The sequence below is a fragment of the Gobius niger genome, assembly GCF_951799975.1.
Source record: "Gobius niger genome assembly, chromosome: 15".
Taxonomy (NCBI): domain Eukaryota; kingdom Metazoa; phylum Chordata; class Actinopteri; order Gobiiformes; family Gobiidae; genus Gobius; species Gobius niger.
The window spans coordinates 24,032,123-24,042,298 of record NC_136866.1 but is presented as its reverse complement, the minus strand read 5'-3'; the positions used below and the strand labels follow the sequence as shown (position 1 = coordinate 24,042,298).

Here is a 10,176-nt window from a genome sequence, read left to right as displayed (position 1 = left end):
TCTGCTCCATATTAGAAAAGTCTGTGGGCAAAATGTTAAGGACCTATGTACTGTACTTGCGGAGAACCCTCAAAGAACCATCTCCTTGATTCCTTTGCTTTTTCTTTCCCTCACGGGGCAGAGAGGGATGAGTTTGCCTAGAATGGGGCTCTCCTGTTTGTGGACAGGATTAAAAGTCGGGAAGAAATGTTGAGAAATGGGTTAACGTGCATCCGGCAAAGCCCGACGCCATCTTGAAATGGAATACGAGAGCTTCTACTGTGTGGGAAGCTTGCTAACCACTATAACACTGTGCGGCTTACTGAATACACATTACTTGAGGAATAAAAATAGCAATAGATTGAACTTTCTGAATGTACACATTAGCAACGGTACCTCCTAACCATTAATGAATTATATAAACTTAATTTATCCATTTTGTCTGTCGATCGATGTTTACGTTAAAATCAGTGACGAGATTAATTTTTTAATTTTGAATATTGGTGGGGAAAAAACACATTTTTTGTACAAATGTTTACCATTTTGAGACCGACAGCGTTGTGTTTCGATTATTAATTTGCCTCCAACTCACTGTGATCAACCTTTTGACCTGTAGCACTATATGCTGTGCTTATGACACATGGCCTAAGTGCACTTATTTCTGTAAATTGCAAAGCTCAATCAAGAACAGCCATAGAAGTGTGTGTATGCAGATATTTTATGTATATATCGTTATTTCTTTTAATTGAGTTTGTCCCCTGTCGTTATTTTAAGACCTGTTTGTTCAGGTTGTGGAAGATCATGTGCCGTTTATCAATGAATAAAAGTGATTTATTATGGAAATTGTAAAGGACTCCGCTATTTTGTTGAAGTGGATTTGTAAATGGGATTACATTATAAAGATTAATTTAATTAAATAACAACATTGCGTGGCGGTCGGGGACAGTGCCCCTGGATTGGCAAACCGGGGTGGTGGTCCCTCTCTTTAAGAAGGGGGATCGGAGGGTGTGTTCCAGTTACAGAGGAATCACCCTCCTTAGCCTCCCCGGTAAGGTCTACTCCGGGGTGCTGGAGAGGAGGATCCGGCCGATAGTTGAACCTCGGATCCAGGAGGAACAATGCGGTTTTCGTCCTGGTCGTGGCACACTGGACCAGCTCTATACCCTTCATCGGGTGCTCGAGGGTTCGTGGGAGTTCGCCCAACCAGTCCACATGTGTTTTGTGGATCTGGAGAAAGCGTTCGACCGCGTCCCTCGTGGTGCCCTATGGGGGGTGCTCCGGGAGTATGGGGTCCGGGGCCCTCTGCTAAGGGCTGTCCGTTCCCTGTATGACCGCAGCAGGAGCTTGGTTCGCATTGCCGGCAGTAAGTCAGACCTGTTCCCGGTGCGTGTTGGTCTCCGCCAGGGCTGCCCTTGGTCACCGGTTCTGTTCATTACCTTTATGGATAGAATTTCTAGGCGCAGCCAGGGGCCGGAGGGTGTCCGGTTTGGGAGCCTCAGGATCTCGTCTCTGCTGTTTGCAGATGATGTTGTTCTGATGGCTCCAACGAACCAGGACCTTCAGCACGCTCTGGGGCGGTTTGCAGCCGAGTGTGTAGCGGCCGGGATGAGGATCAGCACCTCCAAATCCAAGGCCATGGTTCTCCACCGGAAAAAGGTGGCTTCCCCTCTACAGGTCGGTGGGGAGTCCTTACCTCAAGTGGAGGAGTTCAAGTATCTCGGGGTCTTGTTCACGAGTGGGGGACGGATGGAGCGTGAGATCGACAGACGGATCGGCGCAGCGTCAGCAGTGATGCGGTCGCTGTATCGGTCTGTCGTGGTGAAGAGGAAGCTGAGTCGGGGGGCAAAGCTCTCGATTTACCGATCGATCTACGTTCCCACCCTCACCTATGGTCATGAGATTTGGGTCATGACCGAAAGGACAAGATCGCGAATACAAGCGGCCGAAATGAGTTTCCTTCGCAGGGTGGCTGGGCACACCCTCCGAGATCGGGTGAGGAGCTCAGTTATCCGGGAGGAGCTCGGAGTAGAGTCGCTGCTCCTTCACGTCGAAAGGAGCCAGCTGAGGTGGCTCGGGCATCTGTTCCGGATGCCTCCTCCCGCGGGAGGTGTTCCAGACATGTCCTAGTGGGACAAGGCCTCGTGGAAGGCCCAGGACACGGTGGTGGGACTATGTCTCCTAGCTGGCCTGGTGTCGCCTCGGGGTCCCCCCAGAACAGCTGGAGGAAGTGTGTGTGGATGGGAAAGTTTGGGCATCTCTGCTGAGACTGCTGCCCCCGCGACCCGGCCCCGAATAAAGCGGAAGAAAATGGATGGATGGATGGATTAATTAAATAAATCAAACAAACACTTTTTTCATGTTTATTATGAAAATAAGAGGAAGCCCACAAACTGTTAGGAGTGACTTTGGACCACAACCAACTTTTATAAAGCTCTTTACATCCCTATTCTTCACGTGTGTATAAACATGTTTCACAATTTCAGGGTGCAAAATTGTTGTAATGTAAACGGGCCTTTTGGTTCACGACCAATTCAAATGTTGATTAGACGTACAGTGCACACAGGCCTTTTCCCCCCACAAATGATTTAGCAATGCCACATGATATTCGGCCGACTGGACGTTACCTCAACTGAGGTCACAATATGGGGCCCATGAGATGCAATTAGAGGTGGTTAGAGTAGCCAAAATGTTTACTTAAAGGGACTTTACAGAGTTTAAAAATGTTAAAATTAAGTGTTTTCTTCCCCCTACATGTTCCTACAATGTCCTAATGTGTAGAATGAGCCCAGACCTGTTCACCACAACTGCCTCTAAAATCTAAAATCCTGCACTGTCACTCAAAAAGGTGTTAATTCGGGTCTGAAGTGCCATCATGCATGGGCTTAATATAGAAACTGCAGTTACGCCTAAGACCTGAGGTGGCAGTAGTGAGCATAAAATCACCAACTTGCATCTAGTCTCTTTAAGACCTTATCATCTTACTGAAGTAGAAATCGTTGCCCAAATAATTACTCAAGAAATAGAAAAAATAAAATGCAGTGTGGACACAGCCATATCACTGTACTATTGATTTTTTGGGGCGACGGTGGCGCAGTTGGTGGAGCGGGTTATCTCGTGATCGGAAGGCCGTGAAATTCATAAGAACAGCAATGTCCTAACTACCGATAATTGCTCCGTTATTGCAGCAACATACTTAAACCACTTTTCAGTTTATAAAGTTTTAAAATGGTGTTTTATGTTCATGATGTGCCTGTGCCGTGATTTTAATTTTTCAAACGGTAAATGCTAAATATGAATGGGATTTTTACTTCCAGACCCCGGCACGTGACCGGGACTGTTAAAGGCGCTAGGAAAGTTGGAAATTACTTCAGACACAACAATTTAAAAATGTACATTCAATGAAAGCAAAGAAAGAGGTCAAAACCAGTGTTAATTTTGACAACATATTTTATTTTAGTTTTAGTCTTAGTCTTTTGACTAAAATCTAATTTAATTTTAGTCGAGATTTAGTCAAAAATAACGTTTCAATTTTAGTCTAGTTTTAGTCGACTAAAATTGCATGTCAATATAGTCGACTAAATTTAAGACTAATTTAGTCGACTTTGCATTTATAATATTCATTATAATCATATTTAATCAAGGTCCTCGACTTCATGGGGCTGCTTCCACATGAATAAAGCACAAACCTGTTCATTTGGCACAGAATTTACATGATCTGAGGCTTTTTCAGACGGTCAATAGAAGTTCGGATGATTTTAGTCTCTCCTGTTCATTTTTATTTAGTCTTATTTTAGTCGACTAAAATATCTGGACATTTTAGTCAAAGTTTTAGTCTCATGACAAACTTTTCATTTAATTTTAGTCCAATTTTAGTTGTCAAAAATATCACTTTGACTAAAATTAAGACTAAATATTTTAGTCGACGAAATTAACACTGGTCAAAACATCTGGTATAGGGCCTTTAATTTTATCTGGCTAAAGTTTTTTTTAATTTTTTTATCTTGAATCTCCAGTTTCCACATTTTTAAGATGACTTATTTAGGTGGATAACACCTGATGTAATTAATAATCAGAATTTTATTTCAGTGAAGCAGCAAATTAATGAAGACATTTTGGGTAGAACATTTTTATGCTACTGACAGGAAGTGACTCACTCATTTCCCATTGACAGAACATGGTAGGCAACAGTTTCAAATTGTTTTCCTCTATCTACGTCACTTCCTGTCAGTGTGCAATAAGGAAGTGAAACTATAAACATCACAAAAATGGTCTAACTAAAGAAGGCTGTTTTTTGTTGTGTGTGTGCAAAATCTTAACATAATTGTGTTAACTATGTTTTAACACAAATGTTGTTTTCATATGTTCTCTACGGATATTGTATCATCGCCAATGAGCCCCTAAATAGCCTCCAGCGCTCGGTATAATCCTATTAAGTTTGCAAGAGAGCCACAACCCAAACATTCTTGATATAATCAGTAAGGCATAAGATTAAATACTGTTTTTGGAAACGCCCTCCACAAGCCAGCAGTTTATCTCTCAACGTTGAAAGGAAATTGTCCTAAAAACAGAAGAGGAAGAAAGCAAGAGGTGAAGTCAAGCTGAAAAGTCGCCAGTGTCCAGTCCAGGAGGAACAGTAAACAGCTCTGGAGATTAACGCGCGCGCACATGTTCCGACAGCAGAGAGGAGCGACAAAAGCGTGGGGCTATTTTCAGTGAGCAACTTTGCGCACAGCTCGCCTCTGGTGGCGGTAGGAGGAGGATTATCCCGACTGATCGTTCACTTGTTTGGGGGGGGAAGAGGCGGCTACTGGCTCGGTCTCAGTCAGTCAGAGGCGGCGGTGGGTTTTTATTTTTGTGGAGACACCCACGGGGCTCCACACAATCACAATGCCCGGCGATGGCTCCACTTTCCGGGGACGCATCAGGAACTTGCTCCGGTCTAACTCGGTCACCAAACTGAAGAGGAGCGGCTGGAAGGAGCCTCTGCACAGTCAGGTTAGTCTGGAGCAGCATATTTCAATTTAGTTTTAGTCTTAGTCTTTTGACGAAAGTGTAATTCGATTTTTAGTCTAGTTTTAGTCAAAGAAATATCTTCAATTTTAGTCTAGTTTTAGTCGACTAAAATTGCAAGTAAATTTAGTCGACTAAATTTAAGACGAATTTAGTCGACTTTGCATTGATAATATTCATTATAATCATATTTAATGTTGTTCCTCTGCTTCATGGAGCTGCTCCACATGAACAAAGCTCAGAGCTGATCCCTTGGTGTGAATTTACATGATATGAGGCTCTTTCAGACTATGAATTGAAGTTCGGATGATTTTAGTCTCTCCTTTTCATTTTTATTTAGTCTTATTTTAGTCGACTAAAATATCTGGACATTTTAGTCATAATTTTAGTCTCATGAAAAACGTTTAATTTAGTTTTAGTCCAATTTTAGTCGTCAAAAATAACACTTTGACTAAAATTAAGACTAAATATTTTAGTCGACGAAATTAACACTGGTCAGGAGGATTTTTTTTAGCTTTGAGCCATGTTGTAGTGTTGCTCCCTCTAAAGCATAACCTACTTCAACTCTTTCATTTCTGCATGGGGTGCCCCCCTCCTGGCCCTCTTTTGGTTGTACTGCATAGCAATTTAGGTCCCCCTTATCCCACCCTGTCCCAGCTTGATTGTCAGTACCAGCTTTGAGTCCTTAAATAGTAGCTGGACCAAACCAGACTTGCCACTAGAAAATTGCACATGAACGCCACAGTTCCCAAGATGAGATAACCTTTGATCTTTCAACACAAAAGAGAGCAGAGATAAACACATGATGTCTTTTAGCTGATTGTTATGAAGCCGACACTGTGCATTTAGCTTTTCTCACATGAATTTATTTGATTATAGTGTAGCCTACTGGTGAGTGCCTTTCTCCCGTCCCTCCTCATCAAGCAAATTGATCCACTTTTGCAACTTTTTGAGGTGGTCCACGAACACCACATGTGCAAGGAGTACCACATATACAGCCTGTTCTCTCTCACCTCCACCTGCTGATGTCATGAGGTGATTTTCCTGTGTTTTTGTAGCTTCACTGGCTCTTACACATTTTACAACATGCAGAATATAGAGGTTTAAACTGCTGGGTTAGAAAGTTTTATGCGCAGTACACGTAGAGCCAACGTTGCTTGTTTGATCAGAAGATATTTATTTTGTTGCATCAATGTCGACATTGTTGCAACAACCAGAACAGCATCAAATAGGAAAAGGGTAAATAAGTTCCAAAAATATGAGCCAGTTAGAATTAAAATATGTCTTGAACTAAATAGGAAGGACATTATGTTTCAATGATAATAATAATCTCATGCTAACATTCAACTGGGTGCAGAGAGAGGTTGTAAAGTGTCCCACACCTGAATTTAGACTTGGAAGATTAATGCACCTCAGACTCACAAAAAAAACAGACTTTTTGAGGCTTTAATTGTGTAGACCCCTCTTAGAGCCGCCACCTTAACGTGGTGGAGGGGTTTGAGCACCTGAATGATCCTGGGGGCTCTGTTGTCGGGGGCTTCGTGCCCGTGGGAGGGTCTCCCATGTGCAAACAGGGCCTAGGTGACGGGTCAGAGAAAGAGCGGTTCAGCAGCCCCTTATGAGAGACCAACAGGCCCGTTTAGAACCACAAGGCCGTCCTTCTGTGGATCCACCACCTGCAGGAGGAGCCATAAGGGGCTGGGAGTGGATGGATGGATGGACGGATGGATGGATGGATGGATAATTGTGTAAAATTCTTTAATAAAGTACCATCTCTGGCAATGAGGGTCATTTCAACAAGAAGCTTGAGGCCCACCAAAAGTGTTTAAGGTTCCCCCTAATTGTTGGAGGAACCTTAAACACTTATAAAAAAGTGTGTGTGCCCTGTCGGGGTCACGACAATAATAAAAGGTTGAGAATCTTTACATTAAAGCAGTACTAAGTAACTCTTCCCCCTAGAGGCCATGAGCGCAACTGCAGGTGTAGTAGCAAGTTACGATTTTTTAACTTATTAATTGTCTTGGAGAGTAAATACGAGGCTGACAGGAAAGGCGAAGGGAGAGAGGGTTACTGTGCATCCAATTATACAATGAAAATCTTTTTTTTTCACTCAAACTTGGTTGTAAATACTGTTTAAAGTGACGCTAGCCCGCAGTTAGCTTTGCCCGTTAGCATGTTAGCTCCTTCTTCGTGATTCTATTAGTGTGTATTGCTTTCTCCGGACCGGTGGCAGTCAAGTTGCAAACATGGTTTTCTGACCAGAGACACCAGGGGGAGATGAAAGACCCTCCAATCATCCCATAAACACTTGTATTACCCCCACAGGGACTACGAAAAGGATTTATTAAGGTAAACAAGTTACTTAGTACTGCTTTAAGACATGCCTTTAAAAATAAAGATATTAAGTGGATGATTTGTCAAGACAGGGGATGCATGGAGTGCAAGCTGAAAGATAAAAAAAGATACCATTTTATGTCCTGATTGAACACTTGAAATGATGTGTATTACAGTATTAGAGCCAAACATGTCATATGTAAATGAGAGAACGCTATATGAGTGAGAAATACACAAATGACTGTGCTGCTGCTCCTGCTTAGCACGGACTACTCGTTTTGCAAATGAGCAAACATCCTAAATGACCCCCTCAGGGTGGCTCGGGCGTTTGTGCTCTTTTCCCCCCGCCAACATGTCTTCTCCATAAACAATCTCGCCCTTTGCTTCTGTGCACAGGTGACTTTGGAGAAGGTTCTGGGCGTCACAGCCACAGGAAACAGCGGTCTCGCGTCTGACCCTTGCTCCGGAGCGGTGGCGTATCCAGCTGGGTGAGTAAATAAACTCTGTCTCGCAAATCCTAATGCATGTTGACACTCCATCAAGCGTTTCCTCCTGATCAAGGCCCTGGCATCATCGACATCAATCAGGCTGCTTAATCTACTCATAGTTTTCAATGACATCAACTTGAAGGGAAGTAAACATCAGCTCTTTCCGACCTTTGTTTAGTTTGAAACGAAGTGGCTCTTTTGTTGTTGACAGTTTCAAACCCTCTGACTTCGGAAAAAGAAAACCGATACAAATCCCTCAATCTAGATGTTTCATTTTCACAGAGCAGAATTTCCCGCCTTCCAAAGCGCTCACAGGCTGCCAGTCCACCTGCTCCTGTTTGACGGCTACAGGGTTTGATCGAGCGTGTTCTGCTGGCGCGCAGCGATCAGGAACAGGTGGATTGGACCTGACAACAATGAGAAGTTTACAAAGAAATCAATATGACATGTGCTGGCGGATTTTAGAGTCAAGATCTCCCCCTGAAATGCTTTGAAATTTACATTGGAGAGCGGCGGTAGATGTGTTTGAACGAGGGCTACCACATTGTTAGTGCAATATTGTGTGACGCAATATCGGTGTTGCAAGAAGCCACAGCATATTGCAAAATCACTGAGGTGGTCCGTCTGAAAGAGATTTCTAAAACAAAAATGCACGGTGTCCTAAAAATGCGCAACGGTTAATTTTTTGTGTGAATATTCAGTTCGATTCAGTTCACATTTTTTATTCAGCCATGGCGTTATTACAGACACAATAATAACAACAACAGCAACAGCAAAGTATTCAATGCTGAATAGGAACATGAGGAACACATTGTCTTATAAATTTCATGCCCCCTTTTTTTTTTCCCCAAAATCTGACCTGGCTCTGAACAGATGGCTCACCCGTTTTTGATTTGTTTTAGCCTATGTCAAGGTACAATAATACTTTACATCTAAATCAATGACTGCTTCAAATTTGTCAAACATTGGTTCTTATGTTTCGTTGCCTTCGTATTTTCCAAGTACATTTTTTTTTAATACATTTTATTGAATTGAGTGATTGTGTTACATGATTTTTGAACGATGTCCAAAGAGTTCCATAAACTGATCCCATTTACAAGAAACCCCTTTTGTTTTTGTGAAGTGTGTGAATATGGTACCCAGAAATTGCCCTTTCTTCCGTTGTTACTATCTGTGATTAACATAAATTTGTTTTGGATATGTATTGGCACCAACTTATTTTTCACTCTCCACATAAATTGTAGTATTTTAAATTTGACAAATTTTCCTAAATTACTGACATTTTGGCATTGTTTTGGTCTTGATTTTGTATTTTTTTTAGATATTGTTTTAACACATTTTGACGAAGTAATTTATACACCTTATGATTATTAATTCAAATATTGTAATATCGTCATCGTAATATTCAAGGGACTGTACAGAGTTTAAAAATCTTAATACCAAGTATTTTCATCCCCCAACATGTTCCATCCATGTCCTAATGCAGGGGTCCTCAAACTTTTTTTCTCTGGGGGCCACATTATCGTTGCTGACTGTGATGGGGGGCCGGGCCGGGTCGGCTATAACATAGAATTGTATGACCCAGACCAAAATGCAGCAGGCCTCCCTGTGAAGTAGAGATTACTAGCCTGGCACAGTCGTCCCCACTACTATATCTACAAGATCAACACTTGATTCCAGAAACATATTTGTTTAGCTGTAGTGGTTTGCAAAAATAGATATCATCAAGTCTTCACACTTTGTTTTAATTTGCTATTCCATTTATTTTTAGTTTCGTATTAAACATCATTGTGTAATGTGACCAAAGTAACAACTACATACACTTGTATTGTGCTTTACAAGCCTGTGTCACAAGTTTCTCAAAGTTCACTGTAGTCATTATTCATTCACTCCACACTCTGGTGTTAAGTTTCATTTACCACATGGCTATAATGTGTTGTTTATATCCTGATCTCTTATTTTGTCAGTGCCCCTGCTGGACACATGTGGAAGTCATTCTTATTTATTTAAGTTGTCCCCGAGTGGCTGGAATGAGTATACTGGTTATTTAGTAAAAAGAAAAAAAACATAACTCCACACAGGAATGGACTTACTTTTTTTTTTTTTGACATACTCAGGGATTTGTGCTCTACAAGTCAGGGGCCGGATTAAATCAACTCGCGGGCCAGATTTGGCTGTAGTTTGAGGACCCCTGTTCTAATGTGTAGAATGAGCTCAGACCTGTTCACCACAACTGCCTCTAAAATCCTGCACTGTCACTCAAAAAGTTGTTACTTCGGGTCCGAAGTGCCGTCATGCACGAGCTTAATATAGAAGCTGCAGTTACACGTAAGACCTGAGGTGGCTGTAGAGCATAAAATGACCA

The 10,176-nt window shown here is 42.1% G+C and overlaps 1 protein-coding gene across 1 annotated transcript in view; it reads left to right on the top strand.

Moving 5' to 3' along the window:
- Positions 1 to 7,513: 7,513 nt before the first annotated feature.
- Positions 7,514 to 10,176, top strand: part of LOC306975376 (mitogen-activated protein kinase-binding protein 1-like) — a gene marked incomplete at both ends in the record, with an annotated part of 42,944 nt that continues 40,281 nt past the window's right edge. Inside the window, 2 exons of the mRNA XM_079572887.1 lie at positions 7,514 to 7,522; positions 7,720 to 7,811. Of these exons, the coding sequence (XP_079429013.1) occupies positions 7,514 to 7,522; positions 7,720 to 7,811 (101 nt within the window). The remainder of the gene's footprint in view (positions 7,523 to 7,719; positions 7,812 to 10,176) is intronic.